We start from the raw sequence: 22,178 nt of genomic DNA, 5'->3' as shown, positions 1-22,178 counted from the left end.
TATGATCGCTTATTGATGTCACTTGTTAAATCCACTTCAACCAGTGTAGATGAAGGGGAGGAGACCGGTTAAAGAAGGATAAGCCTGGAGACAATTGAGACATGGATTGTGTAACATACAGAGTGTGAACGGGCAAGACAACAGACTGAAGTGCCTTTGAACAGGCTATGGTAGTAGGTGCCAGCGTATGGTCCACCACTCAAGTTGACAACTGTGGGAAGCATTGTAGTCAACATGGGCCAGCATCCCTGTGGAACGCTTTCGACACCTTGTAGAGTCCATGCCCCGATGAATTGAGGCTGTTCTGAGAGGGGGTGCAACTCAATATTAGGAAGGCGTTCCTAATGTTTTGTACTAGAGGTCGACAGATTAATCGGCATGGCCGATTACTTTGCATTCCACGAGGAGACTGGGTGGCAGGCTGACCACCTGTTATGCGAGTGCAGCAAGAAGCCAAGGTAAGTTGCTAGCTAGCATTAAACTTATCTTATAAAAAACAATCAATCAATCTCAACATAATCACTAGTTAACTACACATGGTTGATGATATTACTAGGTTAACTAGCTTGTCCTGCGTTGCATATAATCAATGCGGTGCCTGTTAATTTATCATCGAATCACAGCCTACTTCGCCAAACGGGTGTTGATTTAACAAAAGCACAATCGTTGCACGAATGTACCTAACCATAAACATCAATGCCTTTTCCCCCGTGTTTACGATGCTCTTATGTCAGGATTACCCCTGCCTGAGATAGATAAACCCAGACTTAGATGGGAAAAAGATCTGGGTATTCATCTTGATGAGGGACTATGGAGTGACCTATGCAGGGATGGTGTTACTTCCACATTGAAGTCCAGATACAGACTGATCCAGTTTCATTTCCTCCATGAGCTCTATATCACCCCATCTAGACTGCAGTTCAACCCTGATATCTCCTCCCTATGTTTTAGATGTGGCTCAGATGAAGGAACATTCCTCCATTCCACTTGGCAGTGTTCAAAACTACACAGTTTCTGGCAGGGGGTCTGCGATACCATATCCTCAATTCATGGGGTGGCATTCCCTTTAGACCTGGACGTCTGTCTACTGGGTAACTTTACTAACACCAATCTTAGGCAAAGTCATACTATAAAGCTAACAGAAATATTTCTAGCGATTGCCAAGAAATGTATTGCCTTGAAATGGAAATCGGATTCCCTCTGCCAGTTGCAATGTGGCTATCGGAAGTTAATAGTTGTATCCCACTGGAGAAAATCACTTACTGCTAAAGGATTAAGTTAGAGACATTTTACTGAATTTGGCAACCTTTTATTAACTACATGGAGAATCTCCCCTCCCATCACACCGATATGGAGAATCTCCCCTCCCATCACACCGATATGGAGAATCTCCCCTCCCATCACACCGATATGGAGAATCTCCCCTCCCATCACACCGATATGGAGAATCTCCCCTCCCATCACACCGATATGGAGAATCTCCCCTCCCATCACACCGATATGGAGAATCTCCCCTCCCATCACACCGATATGGAGAATCTCCCCTCCCATCACACCGATATGGAGAATCTCCCCTCCCATCACACCGATATGGAGAATCTCCCCTCCCATCACACCGATATGGAGAATCTCCCCTCCCATCACACCGATATGGAGAATCTCCCCTCCCATCACACCGATATGGAGAATCTCCCCTCCCATCACACCGATATGGAGAATCTCCCCTCCCATCACACCGATATGGAGAATCTCCCCTCCCATCACACCGTTATGGAGAATCTCCCCTCCCATCACACCGTTATGGAGAATCTCCCCTCCCATCACATGGATATGGAGAATCTCCCCTCCCATCACATGGATATGGAGAATCTCCCCTCCCATCACATGGATATGGAGAATCTCCCCTCCCATCACATGGATATGGAGAATCTCCCCTCCCATCACATGGATATGGAGAATCTCCCCTCCCATCACATGGATATGGAGAATCTCCCCTCCCATCACATGGATATGGAGAATCTCCCCTCCCATCACATGGATATGGAGAATCTCCCCTCCCATCACATGGATATGGAGAATCTCCCCTCACATCACATGGATACGGAGAATCTCCCCTCACATCACATCGATATGGAGAATCTCCCCTCACATCACATTGATTGAATCTCTATATAATCCTCACAATGTTTCACACGTAATGTATAATATGTAGCCTACGGCAGGTGACCATATGATCCAATGTCTCATTCTTTTTTATTATGACTTTTATTTATTGTATTTTTGTATAAACATTTACACTCGTCTGTTACTGTCACTCATATTGTTGTCTAATATCTTTTCATTTTTGTTTTGAATGTTCTAAATTGGAAAATGAAAAAATAAAATATGCAAAAAAAACAATGCCTTTCTTAAAACCTGTTTGGGATAGGGGGCAGTATTTTCACGGCCGGATATAAAACGTACCCGATTTAATCTGGTTACTACTCCTGCCCAGAAACTAGAATATGCATATAATTAGTCGATTTGGATAGAAAACACTGTAAAGTTTCTAAAACTGTTTGAATGGTATCTGTGAGTATAACAGAACTCATATGGCAGGCCAAAACCTGAGAAGATTCCATACAGGAAGTGCCCTGTCTGACAATTTGTTCTCCTTCTGTGGTATCTCTATCAAAAATACAGCATCTGTGCTGTAACGTGACATTTTCTAAGGCTTCCATTGTCTCTCAGAAGGCGCCAGAAAGTGTAATGGGGTGTCTGCAGTCTCTGGGCGAAAAACTGCAGGAGTTTTTGTGAGTGGTCAGGCAGGGAACAATGACACTGGAGATGCGCGTCCACGAGACGACTCAATTTTTTTTCTTTCAGCCTTTGAATGAATACAACATCGCCCGGTTATAATATTATCGCTATTTTACGAGAAAAACAGCATAAAAATTGATTTTAAACAGCGTTTGACATGCTTCTAAGTACGGTAATGGAATATTTGGAATTATTTTGTCACGAAATGCGCTCGCTCGTCACCCTTCGGATAGTGACTTGAACGCACAAACAAAACGGAGGTATTTGAATATAACTATGGATTATTTGGAACCAAAACAACATTTGTTGTTGAAGTAGAAGTCTTGTGAGTGCATTCTGACGAACAGCAAAGGTAATCAAATTTTTCTTATAGTAAATCTGAGTTTGGTGAGGGCCAAACTTGGTGGGTGTCAAATTAGCTTTCCATGATGGCCGGGCTATGTACTCAGAATATTGCAAAATGTGCTTTCGCCGAAAAGCTATTTTAAAATCTGACACCGCGATTGCATAAAGGAGTTCTGTATCTATAATTCTTAAAATAATTGTTGTTTTTTTGTCAAAGTTTATCGTGAGTAATTTAGTAAATTCACTGGAAGTTTGCGGTGGGTATGCTAGTTCTGAACAGCACATGCTAATGTAAAAAGCTGGTTTTTGATATAAATATTAACTTGATTGAACAAAACATGCATGTATTGTATAACATAATGTCCTAGGAGTGTCATCTGATGAAGATCATCAAAGGTTAGTGCTGCATTTAGCTGTGGTTTTGGTTTTTGTGACATATATGCTTGCTTTGAAAATGGCTGTGTGATTATTTTTGGCAGGGTACTCTCCTGACATAATCTAATGTTTTGCTTTCGCTGTAAAGCCTTTTTGAAATCGGACAATGTGGTTAGATTAACGAGAGTCTTGTCTTTAAAATGATGTAAAATAGTCATATGTTTGAGAAATTGAAGTTATAGCATTTGAGGTATTTGTATTTCAATACACAGAAGTATATATTTTTAAACATGCATATTTAGTTTAAATAAAATCATGTTAGCAGGCAATATTAACTTTGGAAATTGTGTCACTTCTCTTGCGTTCATTGCACGCAGAGTCAGGGTTTGGGCCGCCTGGCTCGTTGCGAAACAATTTGCCAGAATTGTACATAATTATAACATAACATCAAAGGTTGTGCAATGTAACAGTAATATTTAGACTTAGGGATGCCACCCGTTCAATAAAATACGGAACGGTTCCGTATTTCACTGAAAGAATAAACGTTTTCGAAATGAGAAGGATTTGACCATATTAAATGACCAAAGGCTCGTAGTGTTTATTATATAATAATTAAGTCGATGATTTGATATTTGATAGAGCAGTCTGACTGAGCGGTGGTAGGCAGCAGCAGGCTCGTAAACATTCATTCAAACTTTACTGCGTTTGCCAGCAGCTCTTCGCAATGCTTGAAGCACAGCGCTGTTCAACTCCTGAGATTAGGCTGGCAATACTATAGTGCCTATTAGAACATCCAATAGTCAAAGGTATATGAAATACAAATGGTATAGAGAGAAATAGTCCTATAATAACTACAACCTAAAACTTCTTAACTGGGAATATTGAATCACCAGCTTTCATATGTTCTCATGTTCTGAGCAAGGAACTTAAACCTTAGCTTTTTTACATGGCACATATTGCACTTTTACTTTCTTCTACAACACTTTGTTTTTGCATTATTTAAACCAAATTGAACATGTTTCATTATTTATTTGAGACTAAATAGATGTTATTTATGTATTATATTAAGTTAAAATATAAGTGTTCATTCAGTATTGTTGTAATTGTCATTATTACAAATATTTATCAATAACTAAATAAATAAATAGGCTGATTAAATCGGTATCGTTTTTTTGGTCCTCCAGTAAATCGGTATTTGTATCGCCGTTAAAATCCTAATCGGTCTACCTATATTTTGTACAGTGTATGTGTACATGTTAAAAAGGTCTTCACACTGTAAGAGCTGCTCCATCTTTCCCCCTGAGAGGCTAGAAGGAAATGTAGACATATTGCCTAAACCGACTGACCCAGTCCTCACAGATCTAACCCCTAGTGTCTGGGGTCTAGACTAGTCTAAGATAGGGATGAGGGTGCTACCTAAAGGGCCAGGGGCCAGCTGGCGTCTAGGGGGCCAGCTGGCGTCTAGGGCACGGTTAGGCAACTCCAGTCCTCGAGGGCCTGATTGGTGTAAAACTTTCTCCATCCCTAGCAAACACAGCTGATTAATCACATTGCTGAAGATCATGATTAGGTGATTATTGGGGTCAGGTGTGTTAGCTGGGGCAAAACTTTGGCACCAATCAGGCCCTCAAGGACTGGAATTACCCACCCCTGGTCTAGGGGGCTAGCTAGTGTCGAGGGGGCTAGCTAGTGGTGAATTATAGATGGGGCCTACAGGGTGGCAGGGAGGGAGAGGACCGAGACGCGGGGAGGGAGAGGACCGAGACGCGGGGAGGGAGAGGACCGAGACGCGGGGAGGGAGAGGACCGAGACGCGGGGAGGGAGAGGACCGAGACGCGGGGAACAGGAAAAAGACAAGACTGCTTGTTCTGTTAGCCTAGACTTTAGGACCTATTTAACAAGGAGCAAGACCAACTTCCCATCCAGGGAGGCCATCCAAGCCAAAATACTGTGTGTGCGTTGAGACCAGAGATGTGGGAGAAAGTGAGTGCAAGCTAGAATGATCCCAACTCTCCCCCTGATGTTTGCCTCTAACCTACATTAGTGGAAGTAGAAGTTTGAAGTTGTAGTTGCCACATGCATAAGTACAGTGAAATTGTTAACTTGCAAGCCCTACACAACAGTGAAGTAAAGATGAAATCACTCACAAGCAAAGCTGGATCAGAGTTCACAAGACACAGCCATACAGAACGGAACCATCTTTGCAACAGAAAAGTTTACAAGTAAAACTGTGTGTTAGTGGGTGGATCGTGCCAGTCAGTGTTTCCATCACCACTACCCTCTGCCTGTGTGACTGAGTCAAACCTTAGCCTACACCTGGCTGTCAGAAGGATTTCACAACGTTGCCCCAGGCGGGCAGGCAGGCCAAGGGAAGTAGTGGAGGGCTAAGGTCTGGGGGGTTGATGGTTGTATTTCCTGTCTAAACAACATCACATGGGCTTTTGACAACAAGCAGAATTAAGAGGCTGTTTATATTCATCTGGCTAAAGCCTTCTGTTAACCAGCGCATCTTGTTCAACAGTCAGCGATCTAGGGTTCTCAGAGGATTGTTCAGGCTGGTCTGAAAACCACTCACAACATGCCTTCTCTGACCTTACCAACACCAACAAAACTAACTCAACCTGCCTGCCCTCCTAACATTTCATCCTGAATGGGTCAGAGCTGGAGTATGTCGACTAGGGCTGTCCATGACACCCAAAAAAATATCGGTCGACCGAGAGTCGTTAGCTCTTTCGAACCGATCAGACAACATTTTCTAACTTGTATTTTTCCATATATAGACATCCTATGCATTTTAATAAAATCAACTACATGCACTGAGCGTGTCTGATGCTTTAAGCACACTGTCTGATGAAATCATTAAGGGGCAATTGATTTGATTGTGCGGGGCCGGGCTCAGACGTAGTGCGCTGTGTAAAACAAATGACAGCGAGTGACTGACTAGCACCCGTCGTCTCTCTCTCCTCCCTGCTGCAGCGACCACCACAGAACAGTGTTTATCACCCTGTCCGTATTGCTGAAGCTGGAACATAATTACAGCCATTTCTGACTGGAAACCTCAGTTACCGAAAACACTCATTTGTTTAGGAAAGAAACATTCGCTCAACTCTCTTTATGGGACTCATGTAAGCATTGCATGCAGGTGACCAATATGGCCAGACATATAGCATATCATCATCATATCAATAAATTGGTTATAAACTACCAACACATGACAGCAAAATGGACGCAGAGGATGTGACAAATAAAACTCAAAATGGGGGAATGTTTACTGGTTGCACAGGGGGTTAAGGGGAAGTTGGAGGTGTGGGATAAATGTGACTAGTTGTAGATAATTTGTGGAGAAGAAGAAAACACTACGTGTATATTATGTTGCCAAACAGCTGCTGTTAGATTACAATATCACTTCTCTGACCGTTTGGAACAATGGAAACACTAATTATAAGCATACCAGAGTGTTGTAACATTTTAAATATATATTTTTTAAGCCTTTGCGTAATAACAACTAAAACCAGTCGAATACATTCATGAATGTCATTTCTAAAATAGAACGGTTTATATGTTCACGCTAATTATTCAAGGGGTGCTTTGTTATTTTATAAATAAAATACTTGATTGCATTTCAAATCATGACTCGTATGCTGTGTGATGACATGAATGAATGATTGATACAATACCGTAGCATACATAAGTATTTACATATACAGTGCCTTAGGGAAGTATTCAGTATATAGAGTATTCATATGCTCACCATGCAGGGAGAGAGGAGAGAGGGGCTGTGTGTTGGGTCATATGTTCACCATGCAGGGAGAGAGGAGAGAGGGGCTGTGTGTTGGGTCATATATTCACCATGCAGGGAGAGAGGAGAGAGGGGCTGTGTGTTGGGTCATATGTTCACCATGCAGGGAGAGAGGAGAGAGGGGCTGTGTGTTGGGTCATATGTTCACCATGCAGGGAGAGAGGAGAGAGGGGCTGTGTGTTGGGTCATATGTTCACCATGCAGGGAGAGAGGAGAGAGGGGCTGTGTGTTGGGTCATATGTTCACCATGCAGGGAGAGAAGGGCTGTGTGTTGGGTCATATGTTCACCATGCAGGGAGAGAGGAGAGAGGGGCTGTGTGTTGGGTCATATGTTCACCATGCAGGGAGAGAGGAGAGAGGGGCTGTGTGTTGGGTCATATGTTCACCATGCAGGGAGAGAGGAGAGAGGGGCTGTGTGTTGGGTCATATGTTCACCATGCAGGGAGAGAGGAGAGAGGGGCTGTGTGTTGGGTCATATGTTCACCATGCAGGGAGAGAAGGGCTGTGTGTTGGGTCATATGTTCACCATGCAGGGAGAGAGGAGAGAGGGGCTGTGTGTTGGGTCATATGTTCACCATGCAGGGAGAGAGGAGAGAGGGGCTGTGTGTTGGGTCATATGTTCACCATGCAGGGAGAGAGGAGAGAGGGGCTGTGTGTTGGGTCATATGTTCACCATGCAGGGAGAGAGGAGAGAGGGGCTGTGTGTTGGGTCATATGTTCACCATGCAGGGAGAGAAGGGCTGTGTGTTGGGTCATATGTTCACCATGCAGGGAGAGAAGGGCTGTGTGTTGGGTCATATGCTCACCATGCAGGGAGAGAAGGGCTGTGTGTTGGGTCATATGTTCACCATGCAGGGAGAGAAGGGCTGTGTGTTGGGTCATATGTTCACCATGCAGGGAGAGAGGAGAGGGGCTGTGTGTTGGGTCATATGTAAGCGAGTTACAGTATTAAGACTAAACAGGATGTCCTCTAAGGTCTTCAGCTCCATGGTGGTTATAGGAGGCTTCTATACTAATAACCTACTAATGGTAATTACATGACTTATTATTATAATGAGGATCATAACAATAAGGAGATGGAGGGTTATTTTTATAAATATAATTTGACAATCTGGAAGTGTAAACCGTAAATAAATGATATATAATACCTGAGAGGAGGTTGTTCCAGTGGAACATGTACATGCCTTATCAGAGCAGAGAAAAGATTAAAACTGACTTGGTAAAACAGAAATATCCAGCATGTTGTGCTTGGTGCTCACTGAATCAGTACTCTACTGAACACACAGTCAAACAGGCAACAGAAGCAGGATGGGTCTTATTTCTGGAGATGTTTGTATGTATATGGATGATTTATAAAGCCAGGCCCATTTAACAGTTGGGCTACTGACTATAGACCTCATTTAAGTTGGTTTACTCTCTCCTCACTTTTCTTGGACGTGTAATTAAGGCATGGGCTGCTTTCTCCTCATTCTGCTGCCTCCACAGCATTGTTCCCTACACCAATATGCTGATTAACTTTGCACATAGAAACATGGTCTAGGAAAAAGGTGACGCGTTTCAGAACTATCCAAGGCGAGAGGAAGGGCATCAGTTGTGTAAGCCTATATATTCTATTAGTGTGACACCCTTGTGCCGACGTAATATAACCATATACAATTTCAGTAGCACATTACTTAGAGTGATGGACTGTACCATTCCCACGGCCTCCACAACGGACTAGTCCACTCAGACAGGTAATTATTATTTATTTATTTTTGCCGCTGATCGACAAAATAAAATGTTGGTCGACCAACAGCCCATCAACCAGCGGACTAAATGGGCTCAGCCTTAATGTTGACACCTATAAATATCTTGGTACGGCTGTCCCGGTCACTGTCATTCCATACCCACCTCACCCAGCTTCAGAGTAAAGTTACACCGCAGCTAAAACATCCCTCACCCACTCTGCCAAGCACAACCCTGGAACAATCAACATACTGCCAATCCTGGACAACGGCAATGTGGTTTAAAGGCCCCAAAACCTCCCTCAAACTAGATGTACTTTACCACACTGCCATCCGCTTTGTTACCAGCGCCCCCTTCATCACTGACCTTTACAGCCTGGTCAACAGGCTCTCTTTACATACGCAACACTAGACCTAGGGCTGGGCGATATGGACCAAAAGTCATATCCCAATATATTTAGGCTGAATATCGATATAAGATAGATATCCCAATATTTTTTCCGCAAAGTGAGAGCAAATGTTCAGTCAAAGTCAAAGCCAGATATGACATGTCTCAAGTAGTTTTATTGAAACCGGCTATTTCAGTGAACAGTTGAAAAATCAAATGAATAAATAATAAACAGGGCTCTTCACCTGGTTCAGATGAAATGCTCAGCTGTTCAAATAACAATAACATGTAAACATAAACACTGTATAACAACAGGAGTACCTTTTTGAAATCAAAGCTCCATAAGGTGCACATTTAAATAAATAAAAATATCTTAAACAAAAATAGCCTATAAAATAAAATAGGCCTATCTTTTTCTGAAATAAATATTATATATATTTATGAGAAAAGTCAACTTTTTTTTAGTTTGACAACTTTAAATGGCTTATTAAAATCAAATGACAGATTTCTTCTCCTTTCTAACAAATCCACAGATGCAAATAACGAACATTACAAAATAATAAAATATGACAAACCCTAGTAAGGGCAGCAATTATATATAAATAAAGAACAAAATAAAGTGCTCAGTTTGAGAAAATGTTTTTTAAACATCAGCCTGAGATTACCATTTTTTGCTTTTTGTTAACTCAATTTCTTATCTGAACAGCCTCAACCAGTTGCACAAGAAACAGACCATCAACTCAAACATTTCCCCCTCTTTTACTTTGATAAACATTAATGCTGTCTTGAGGTAGACATTAGGCACACTGCGGGAAAATGAAGTTTGCAGTGAGCTTTGTTTCGGGGCTGGAGCTTTTTCGGGTTGTCGACGGCTTGCGGCTGGGGCTTCTGCAGCGCGCAGTTTCACACACTCTTCGTATTGCAGTTTGTGCTTCCACCCCTGGCTGGAACTTTTTTATGGCACTGCCTACATATAACGTGATTTTGTTGCTCATCTGATACTTTGAATCCAAACCATCTCCAAATTACTGAGCCAATGCTTTTTCTTTTACTAACCAATTCCTCCTCAAAACGCTCCGCAGACGCTGTTGCTTCCTCCATGTTTGTTGAAGTGTCTGTTCCTGCCCCTCCCCCCTCTGTGCATGAAAGAGGAGGGGCGGGGAGCAGCGCAGAGAGCTCCGGGTCTGCAGCTTGCTTGGAGCAAGGACCAAAGCGCAAATTTGAACTATATCGATATATGCGAAATGGTCTAATTTCATATCACATTTAAAATATATCGATATATTTTTTATATCGATATATCGCCCAGCCCTAACTAGACCCCTCCACCAACAGCAACCTGCTCTCTGCTACATGTGGGGCTGGTTATTCTAAAGACAGCACTTCCTGTGGACATCAGTCATTCCAGTGTTCTGCCGTCAACAACTGGAATGAGCTGCAAAAGACCTTCAAAACTTGACATTCATCCCACCACACTCCTTCAAAAACACATTACCTGATCAATATACACCTGCTGATCAGTCAGTCTGACACCACACTCCTTCAAAAACACATTACCTGATCAATATACACCTGCTGATCAGTCAGTCACCACACTCCTTCAAAAACATGACCTGATCAATATACACCTGCTGATCAGTCAGACAGACACCACACTCCTTCAAAAACACATTACCTGATCAATATACACCTGCTGATCAGTCAGTCACCACACTCCTTCAAAAACACATTACCTGATCAATATACACCTGCTGATCAGTCAGTCAGACACCACACTCCTTCAAAAACACATTACCTGATCAATATACACCTGCTGATCAGTCAGTCTGACACCACACTCCTTCAAAAACACATTACCTGATCAATATACACCTGCTGATCAGTCAGTCACCACACTCCTTCAAAAACATGACCTGATCAATATACACCTGCTGATCAGTCAGACAGACACCACACTCCTTCAAAAACACATTACCTGATCAATATACACCTGCTGATCAGTCAGTCACCACACTCCTTCAAAAACACATTACCTGATCAATATACACCTGCTGATCAGTCAGTCAGACACCACACTCCTTCAAAAACACATTACCTGATCAATATACACCTGCTGATCAGTCAGTCTGACACCACACTCCAAAAACACATTACCTGATCAATATACACCTGCTGATCAGTCAGTCACCACACTCCTTCAAAAACATGACCTGATCTGCTGACTGATCAATGCATACCTTCTGATCATTCAGTCTGATGCGTTTTCATTTTTGCTGCCTGTTGTGGTATTTCTGCTCTAACCCAGTGTTAATGTTTCTCATTAGGGTGGCAGCTAGCCTAGCAGTTAAAGTGGTGGGCCAGTAACCTAAAGGTTGCTGGATCGAATACACGAGCAAGTCAAGGTAGAATATCTTGTCGATGTTTCCTTGAGCACTTAACCCCAATAAAATGGGGCCAATGTGTGAGAAAATGGTTTGAAACAAAAATAAAAGGACTTTCATGCAGTTCCACATGTATACTTCTAGGAATACAAGTGAATCGCAGAGTACGACCCTGCCTCACACAGGAAGCGGCGCAGGTCCTAATCCAGGCACTTGTCATCTCCCATCTGGATTACGGCAACTCGCTGTTGGCGGGGCTCCCTGCCTGTGCCATTAAATCCCTACAACTCATCCAGAACGTCGCAGCCCGTCTGGTGTTCAACCTTCCCAAGTTCTCTCACGTCACCCCGCTCCTCCGCTCTCTCCACTGGCTTCCAGTTGAACCTCGCATCCGCTACAAGACCATGGTGCTTGCCTACGGAGCTGTGAGGGGAACGGCACCTCTGTACCTTCAGGCTCTGATCAGGCCCTACACCCAAACAAGGGCACTGCGTTTATCCACCTCTGCCCTGCTGGCCTCCCTACCTCTGAGGAAGCACAGTTCCCGCTCAGCCCAGTCAAAACTGTTCGCTGCTCTGGCACCCCAATGGTGGAACAAGCTCCCTCACGACGCCAGGACAGCGGAGTCAATCACCACCTTCCGGAGACACCTGAAACCCCACCTCTTTAAGGAATACCTGGGATAGGATAAAGTAATCCTTCTAACCCCCCCCAAAAAAAGATATAGATGTACTATTGTAAAGTGGTTGTTCCACTGGATATCATAAGGTGAATGCACCAATTTGTAAGTCGCTCTGGATAAGAGCGTCTGCTAAATGACTTAAATGTAAATGAATCTATGCAAATTGTCCTTCTACTCCACCTACTGTATACAAAAACATAGGACTATACACACTAACCAGCAGAGGGAGCACCACGCTGTCTGTGTGGGTGGACCATTTCAGTTTGTCAGTGATGTGTACGCCGAGGAACTTAACTCTCCACCCTCTCCACTACTGTCCCGTCAATGTAGATAGGGGGCTGCTCCCTCTGCTGTTTCCTGAAGTCCACGATCATCTCTTTTGTTTTGTCGACATTGAGTGCGAGGTTATTTTCCAGACACCACACTCCGAGGGCCCTCACCTCCTCCATGTAGGCCGTCTCATCGTTGTTGGTAACCAAGCCTACCACTGTAGTGTCGTCTGCAAACTTGATGATTGAGTTGGAGGAGTGCATGGCCACGCAGTCATGGGTGAACAGGGAGTACAGGAGAGGGCTGAGAACGCACACTTGTGGGGACCCAGTGTTGAGGATCAGCGGGGTGGAGATGTTACCTACCCTCACCACCTGGGGACGGCCCTTGTCACCAAAAACACAGACTTTTACAGATGCACAATCGAGAGCATCCTGTCGGGCTGTATCACCGCCTGGTACGGCAGCTGCTCCGCCCATAACCGGAAGGCTCTCCAGAGGGTACTGAGGTCTGCACAACGCATCACCGGGTGCAAACTACCTGCCCTCCAGGACACCTACAACACCCGATGTCACAGGAAGGCCAAAAAGATCATCAAGGACATCAACCACCCGAGCCACTGCCTGTTCACCCCACTAACATCCAGAAGGCGAGGTCAGTACAGGTGCATCATAGCGGGGACCGAGAGACTGAAAAACAGCTTCTATCTCAAGGCCATCAGACTGTTAAACAGCCATCACTAACATTGAGTGGCTGCTGCCAACATACTGACTCAACTCAAGCCACTTTAATAATGGGAAAATTGATGTAATCAATTTATCACTTGCCACTTTATATTAGATAATGTTTACATAACCTACATTATTAATCTCATATGTATATACTGTACGCCATACCATTTACAGCATCTTGCCATCTTGATGTAATTAGATGTATCACTAGCCACTTTAAACAATGCCACTTTATATAATGTTTTCATAATCTACATCACTCATCTCATATGTATATACTGTACTCTATACCATCTAATGCATCTTGCCATCCTGATGTAATGTATCACTAGCCACCTTAAACAATGCTGCTTTATATGTTTTCATACCCTACAATACTCATCTCATATGTATATACTGTATTCTATACCATCTACTGCATCTTGTCTATGCTGTTCAGCCATCGCTCATTTATATATTTTTATGTACATATTCGTATTCATTCCTTTACACTTGTGTGTACAAGGTAGTTGTTGTGGAATTGTTAGGTTATATTACTTGTTAGATATTACTGCATGGTTGGAACTAGAAGCACAAGCATTTCGCTACACTTGCATTAACACCTGCTAACCATGTGTATGTGACAAATACATTTGATATTACAGACTGGGTCAGGGAGAGGTTGAAAATGTCAGTAAAGACACTTGCCAGCTGGTCAGCGCATGCTCGTAGTACACGTCCTGGTAATCCGTCTGGCCCGGTGGCCTTGTGAACGTTAACCTGTTTAAAGGTCTTACTCACATCGGCTGCGGAGAGTGTGATCACAGTCTTTCATTACAGCTGGTGTTCTCATGCCTGTTTCAGTGTTATTTGCCTTGAAGCGAGCATAGAAGTAGATTAGCTCGTCTGGTTCGCTCGTGTCACAGGGCAGCTCTCGGCTGTGCTTCCCTTTGTAGTCTGTAATAGTTTTCAAGCCCTGCCACATCCGACGAGCGTCAGAGCCGGTGTAGTACGATTCAATCTTAATCCTGTATTGATGCTTTGACTGTTTGATGGTTCGTCGGAGGGCATCTCGGGATTATTTATACGTTTCCGGGTTAGAGTCCCGCTCCTTGAAAGCGGCAGCTCTAGCCTTTAGCTCAGTGCGGATGTTGCCTGTAATCCATGGCTTCTGGTTGGGGTATGTATGTACAGTCACTGTGGGGACGACGTCATCGATACACTTATTGATGAAGCCAATGACAGATGTGATGTACTCCTCAATGCCATTGGAGGAATCCCGGAACATATTCCAGTCTGTGCAAGCAGAACAGTCCTGTAGTTTAACATCTGCTTCATCCGACCACTTTTTTTATTGATCTAGTCACTGGTGCTTCCAATGGAATTATGGTCAGATTTGTCAAATGGAGGGCGAGGGAGAGCTTTGTATGCATCTGTGTGTGGAGTATAGATGGTCCAGAGTTCTTGTCCCTCTGGTTGTACATTTAACATGTTGATAGAAATTTGGTAAAACTGACTTAAGTTTCCCTGCATTAAAGTCCCCGTCTACTAGGAGCGCCGCCTCTGGGTGAGCGTTTTCTTGTTTGCTTATGGCGGAATACAGCTTTTTCAATGCTATCTTGGTGCCAGCCTCTGACTGTGGTGGTATGTAAACAGCTACAAAGAATATAGATAAACTCTCAGCAGCTTATCATGAGAAACTCTTAGATATCGTGCACCAGCTGTTTACAAAATACATAGACTGCCACCCCTCGTCTTACCAGACGCCGCTGTTCTATCCTGTACATCGTATAACCAGCCAGCTGTACGTTGATATTGTCGTCGTTCAGCCACGACTCCGTGAAGCATAAGATGTTACAGTTTTTAATGTCCCGTTGGTAGTCTTTATTCGAGCGCCTCCGACTCCTCAGAAGGCAGCCCGCCCTCCGGCCTCTCTTTCTCCGCCTCCTCTTCACGCAGATCACTGGGGTCGGGGGAGGGAGCTGTATATCCTCCGCCTTGGGCTTGTCAGAGTCGAGAAGAAAAAGGATTTTGCTAGTCTGTGGTGAGTAATCACAGTCCTGATCTCTAGAACTTCTTTTCGGTCATAAGAGACGGTAGCGGCAACATTAAGTACAAAAACTGTAAAAAAAAAAAAAAATAGAAAATTACAAACAACGTAAATAAACAGTTGGGGGCACGTAAAACGTCTGGCTTCTGCTCCGGCGCCATCTTACACACAATGTCTCTATGTTCTCAAACTTACAAATGAAGTATTAAAGTAACTATATATAAAGCATTCGGAAAGAATTCAGACCCCTTTACTTTTTCCACAATTTGTTACATTACAGCCTTATTCTAAAATTAACAAAGTTATTTCCCCCCCTCAATCTGAACACAACACCCCATAATGACAAATGACCTGAAATACCACATTTACATAAGTATTCAGACGCTTTACTCAGTACTTTGTTGAAGCACGTGTGGCAGTGACTACAGCATTGAGTCTTCTTGGGTACGGAGCTACAAGCTTGGCACTACTGTAATTGGAGAGTTTTTCCGCAATCTTTTCTGCAGATCCTCTCAAGCTCTTTCAGGTTAGATGGGGAGCGTAGCTGCACAGCTATTTCCAGGTCTATCCAGAGATGTTCGATAAGGTTCAAGTCCAGGCTCTGGCTGGGCCACTCAAGGACATTCAGAGACTGGTCCCGAAGCCACTCCTGTGTTGTCTTGGCTGTGTGCTTAGGGTCGTTGTACTGTTGGAAGGTGAACCTTGGCCCCAGTCGGAGGTCCTGAGCATTCTAGAGTAGGTTTTCATCAAGGATCTCTGTACTTTGCTCCGTTCATATTTCCCTTGATCCTGACTAGTCTCCCAGTCCCTGCCGCTGAAAAACATCCCCACAGCATAATGCTGCCAACGCCATGAGTCACCATAGGGAAGGTGCCAGATTTCCTCCAGACGTGACACAGGCCAAAGAGTTCAATCTTTCTATTTTCTTTCTTTAAGGGGTGGATCAGATTTAATATTGCGGAAAGATTGTTGCTTCCATCAATGCAATAGTCTTCATTTCAAATCCCCCATATATTTTCTTGGTACATAGACATAAATAACCTGTTTTTTTTATATACCTTTATTATTCCCCGCAAACTCAACCACCCCTCTCCCAATTTGAGTAAACTAAAACAATAACTCTTAGGCTTCTACCTTGAGTTTATACATAATCTACTTTATGATCGTTATATTTTGTTTGTTTTTAGTCCTTCCTCTATTTCTGATGTCCATCCAGTTTGATTTCTATTTGCAACTGTACCATTTCACACCATTTATGAACCTATATACATTTTACAGACCCCGTATGTTTTACATTGGTTATCTTGTTATTAGTCGCACCCTTCAGCGCCATCCATTTTGGATTTCTATTTTACATATTTTTTCAACTGTGCTGTGATGCTTCACAAAAGTACTGAACCGTTCTATTCTCATAGCTTCTACAGATTGTAAATTAAAGAAACATTTTTGCAAAAATAATTGTATTATTGATTGACTATAACTTTTCAAATCACTCAGTAGTGCTATCTGCAGTGTTAGTTCTAGGCAAATGTTGTAATTCTTCATCCATTCCTGAACCTGTGACCAAAAACAAGCTACATATGAACAGTACCAAAATAAATGATCTAATGATTGTCTCTTCACAGCAAAATCTGCAGAGCTGGGAAGATTGTATCCCCCATATATATGACATTATTTTGGTTGCAAGAATTGTGTATAATAATCGAAAATTGAAAAATTAGAAGTTTTGAATCCGGCGTTGTTTTGCGTGTCAATTCATAAACCATGTGCCATGGAATAGGTACATGGAAAATCTCGTCAACTCTTTTCCAATTTATATGGCACATTCTTTTGGTAATGAAATTGGTATACGTTTTTATTTATCACAATTTCTTTATCCAATTATGGTCTTTAATGCAGGGCCGACACAAGTTCAATCTTGGTTTCATCAGACCCGAGAATCTTGTTTCTCATTGTCAGAGTTCTCCAACTCCAAGCGGAGTGTCATGTGCCTTTTACCGAGGAGTGGCTTCCGTCTGGCCATTCAACCATAAAGGCCTGGTTGGTGGAGTGCTGCAGAGATGGTTGTCCTTCTGGAAGGTTCTCCCATCTCCACAGAGGAACTCTGGAGCTCTGTCAGAGTGACCATCGGGTTCTTGGTCACCTCCGACCAAGGCCCATCTCCCCCGATTACTGAGTTTGGCCGGGCGGCCAGCTCTAAGATGAGTCTTGGTGATTCCAAACTTCATCCATTTAAGAACGATGGAGGCCACTGTTCTTGGGGCCCTTCAATGCAGCAGAATTGTTTATGTACCCTACCGCAGATCTGTGCCTCGACACAATCCTGTCTCGGAGCTCTACGGACAATTCCTTCAACCTCATGGCTTGGTTTTTTCTGACATGCACTGTCAACTGTGAGCCCTTATATAGACAGGTGTGTGCCTTTCCAAACCATGTCCAATCAACTGAATTAACCACAGGTTTCTACAACTTGATTGGAATCCACATCTCAAGGACAATAAATGGAAACAAGATGGACCTGAGCTCAATTTCGAGTCTCATAGCAAAGGGTCTGAGTACTTAGGTAAATAAGGTATCCGTTTTATATTTATTTATATATATATATATATATATATAAAAAAATTGCAAACATTTCTAAAAAGGTTTTTGCTTCGTCATAATGGGATGTTGTGTCTAGATTGATAACGACATGTTTTTATATAATACATTTTAGAATAAGTCCGTAAGGTAACAAAATGTGGAAGTCCAGGGGTCTGAACAATTTCCGAATGTACAGTACCAGTCGAAAGTTTGGACACACCTACTCATTCAAGTTGTATTGATTTTCTACGTTGTAGAATAGTAGTTTAGGCAGCAAAACTATGAAATAACACATGAAATCAAAATATATTTTAGATTCCTCAAAGTAGCCACCTTTTGCCTTGACAGCTTTGCACATTCTTGGCATTCTCAAAACAAGCGTCACTTGGAATGCTTTTACAACAGTCTTGAAGGAGTTCCCACATATGCTGAGCAATTATTGGCTGCTTTTCCTTTACTTTTCCAACTCATCCCAAACCATCTCAATTGGGTTGAGGTCAGATGATTGTGGAGTAGAGGTCATCTGATGCAGCACTCCATCACTCTCCTTCTTGGTAAAATAGCCCTTACATAGCCTGGAGGTGTGTTGGGTCAATGTCCTGTTGAAAAACAAATTATAGTACCACTAAGCGCAAAGCAGTTGGGATGGCGTATAGCTGCAGAATACTGTGGTAGCCATGCTGGTTAAGTGTGCCTTGAATTAAAAATAAGACAGCGTCACCAGCAAAGAACCCCCACACACCCTCCTTCTTGCTTCACGGTGGGAACCACACATACAGATATCATCCCCTCACCTACTCTGTGTCTCACAAAGACACGGTGGTTGAAACCAAGAATCTCAAATTTGGACTCAGAGCGAAGGACAGATTTCCACCGGTCTAATGTCCAACGCTCCTGTTTCTTGGCCCAAGCAAGTCTCTTCTTCTTATTGGTGTCCTTTAGTAGTGGTTTCTTTGCAGCAATTCAACCATGAAGACCTGATTCACACGGTCTCCTCTGAACAGTTGATGTTGAGATGTGTCTGTTACTTGAACTCTGTGAAGCATTTATTTGGGCTGCAATCTGAGGCTGGTAACTCTAATGAACTTATCCTCTGCAGCAGAGTTAACTCTGGGTCTTCCTTTCCTGTGGCGGTCATCATGAGAGCCAGTTTCATCATAGCGCTTGATGGTTTTTGTACTTGAAGAGTACAGTTTCTCTTTGCTTATTTGAGCTGTTCTTGCCATAATATGGACTTGGTCTTTTACCAAATAGGACTATCTTCTGTATACCACCCCTACCTTGTCACAACACAACTGACTGGCTCAAACGCATTAAGACGGAAAGGAATTCCACAAATGAACTTTTAACAAGGCACACCTGTTAATTGAACTGCATTCCAGGTGACTACCTCATGAAGCTGGTTGAGAGAATGCCAAGAGTGTGCAAAGCTGTCATCAAGGCAAACTGTGGCTACTTTGAAGAATCTCAAATCAAAAATAGATTTTGATTTGTTTAACACTTTTTGGGTTACTACATGATTCCGTATGTGTTATTTCATAGTTCTGACATCTTAACTATTATTCTACAATGTAGAAAATAGTAAAAAACCATGGAATGAGTAGCTGTCTAAACTTTAGACTGGTACTGTACATACATTAAAAAAAATATTTTGGATTTTTGTGCCCATGAAAGCTTCTCACCCCGTAACAGAGGCAAAATGTTAGGTAGTTACACTGCAATTCTGAGATCTCTATATAAATAAAGCTATCCGACAGCTAGTGCTTTCAGAAAGTATTCATCCCCCTTGAACAACATAACGCTTTGTATTCAGGACAAAAAGTTCATTTCTTGGCCACATTTTTTGCAGTATTCGTTAAGTGCCTTGTAAACAGAATGCATGTTTTAGAATATGTTTTATTCTATACAGGCTACCATCTTTTCACTCTGTCATTTAGGTTAGTATTGTGGAGTAACTACAATGTTGTTGATCCATCCTAATTTCTCTCATATCACAGCCATTCAATGCTGTAACTGTTTTAAAATCAACATTGGCCTCATGGTGAAATCTCTGAGCAGTTTCCTTCCTCTCCTTACAGATAATGGTATTTGTGGGGTAGTCATTCGAAAATCATGTTAACCACTATTATTGAACACGGACTGAGTCTTTGCAACTTATGTGATATGTTAAGCACATTTTTACTCCTGAACTCATTTAGGCTTGTCATAACAATGGGTTTTAAATACTTTTTCGCTTTTCATGTTTTGTTCATTTCTCAAATGTTCTATAAACAAAATTCCACTTTGACATGATAGGGTATTGTGTATAGATCAGTGACACAAAATGCACATTTTAATCTATTTCAATTCAGGCTGTAACATGTGGAAAAAGTAAAAGGGGTGTAAACATAATTAGTTTTAAATGATATGTTTGATGAACCTTCTCTGTATATAGTGTGTTATATGTTTAGTAGTATTGTGTGTTCTGTTCTCCGTTATACCTCTTGGCCAGGTCGTCATTGTAAATGAGAATAGGTTCTCAATTGACTTGATTAAATAAAGGTGAAATAAATCATTAAGGCAGCACAGAAACTTCGTCCGAAATGGCAGCCTATTCCCTATAGAGTGCACTACTTTTGATTAAGACCCATAGGCCTCTGAGATAGGGAATAGGGTGCCATTTTGGATGCGGGCCTGTGTGTGTGTGTGTGTGTGTGTGTGTGTGTGTGTGTGTGAGTGAGAGAGTGAAGACTACATTGACGTTTTCCTGTCATTTGCATTTTCTGTTGATATTTATGCTGAAAAATATTTTTACAGTAACATTTACATTCTTGAATACTGTAAAACCTAGAAACACACCCTGGTCCATATAACACACACAGAGAATGTTAACCCATAAGCACCTGCTCTAACACTACAACACTGAAGAGCCGGACACACGAAGGCTATGCACGCACACGTTGACATTAGAAACACGGACATCTCTCTTTCTAGCTTTCCAGGAGGCTGACGATCCCCTGTTTGAAATGCCTCCTTCCTTCCCCTGAAGTAATCAGTGCTGGTCAGATGATGGGTGAAAGCTATGCTGTTAGCTGCAGATAACCACATGTTCACTTCAACAAATCAAGCAGAACTGCAACAGACAGCAAGACAAGGTGGCAGGTATGGGGGCGGTACTAGATGGGGAGGGTTGGGGTCTGGTTGGGTAGAATGGGGTTGCTGGTGGGGTCCTTTTCGGTCAAGTAGGGTTGGATGGAATTGGTTTGGATGGGGGTACTAGGCCGAAGTCTTAGGGTGAGATGAGTTTGAATTGAGTTGAATTAAATAGAGGAAGGTTAGGGAAAGGGCTGAACCATGGGATCAGGCAGAGCTGGGTTCTGAATGACAGCGGCCAGGGTTAGGGCCCAGTGATGGATTCAGTGTCATACCTGCAGTCTCTAGCAGGGCCTTGAAGGCGGGCCCGTGTCTAGGTGATGGTTTAGAGGTCGTACCTGCAGCCTCTAGCAGGGCCTCGAGGCGGGCCTATGTCTAGGTGAGGGGTTAGAGGTGAGGGTTTAGAGCGCGTACCTGCAGCCTCTAGCAGGGCCTCGAGGCAGGCCTGTGTCTAGGTGAGGGGTAGGGTTAGAGGTGAGGGTTTAGAGCTCGTACCTGCAGCCTCTAGCAGGGCCTCGAGGAAGGCCTGTCTAGGTGAGGGGTTAGAGGTGAGGGTTTAGAGGTCGTACCTGCAGCCTCTAGCAGGGCCTCGAGACGGGCCTGTGTTTCTGGGTCGACAGTGCGGAGGTCCACTCCGTCTGTGGCGCTGGACAAAAGCAGCTCTGAGGCCGTCTTCATGATGGGGTTCTCCAAGTCCTCCTGGTCCAAGATAAATGACTCCACCTGGGGTAAGAAGTAGAGGGACAGAGACAAGTGTAAGCAACGCATAACATTAAAGCACATAACAGCAGAAGGGGAAATCTCACTTGATGTTGCATCTTGATCTGCAGCCGACCCCCAAAATGTGTAATATTATATTGCTTATATCTGTATCCATAGGTCCTATTCAACTCTGTCCATCAACAACTATGAGTCTAACGTAAACGAGCACAGCTCTTCAGGA

At 43.0% G+C, this 22,178-nt stretch overlaps 1 protein-coding gene across 14 annotated transcripts in view; it reads right to left on the bottom strand.

Moving 5' to 3' along the window:
• The window catches only part of LOC115168344 (ankyrin repeat and KH domain-containing protein 1), a 74,487-nt gene that overhangs the window by 40,239 nt on the left and 12,070 nt on the right, over positions 1 to 22,178 (bottom strand). For all 14 annotated transcript variants that reach the window (XM_029723509.1, XM_029723535.1, XM_029723519.1 and 11 more), the window contains exon 2: positions 21,805 to 21,958. In XM_029723509.1, the coding sequence (XP_029579369.1) occupies positions 21,805 to 21,958 (154 nt within the window). The remainder of the gene's footprint in view (positions 1 to 21,804; positions 21,959 to 22,178) is intronic.

Source organism: Salmo trutta, chromosome 3 (genome assembly GCF_901001165.1).
Source record: "Salmo trutta chromosome 3, fSalTru1.1, whole genome shotgun sequence".
Classification (NCBI taxonomy): domain Eukaryota; kingdom Metazoa; phylum Chordata; class Actinopteri; order Salmoniformes; family Salmonidae; genus Salmo; species Salmo trutta.
Note: the sequence above shows the minus strand (reverse complement) of the source record. Positions and strands in the feature narration are given on the sequence as shown.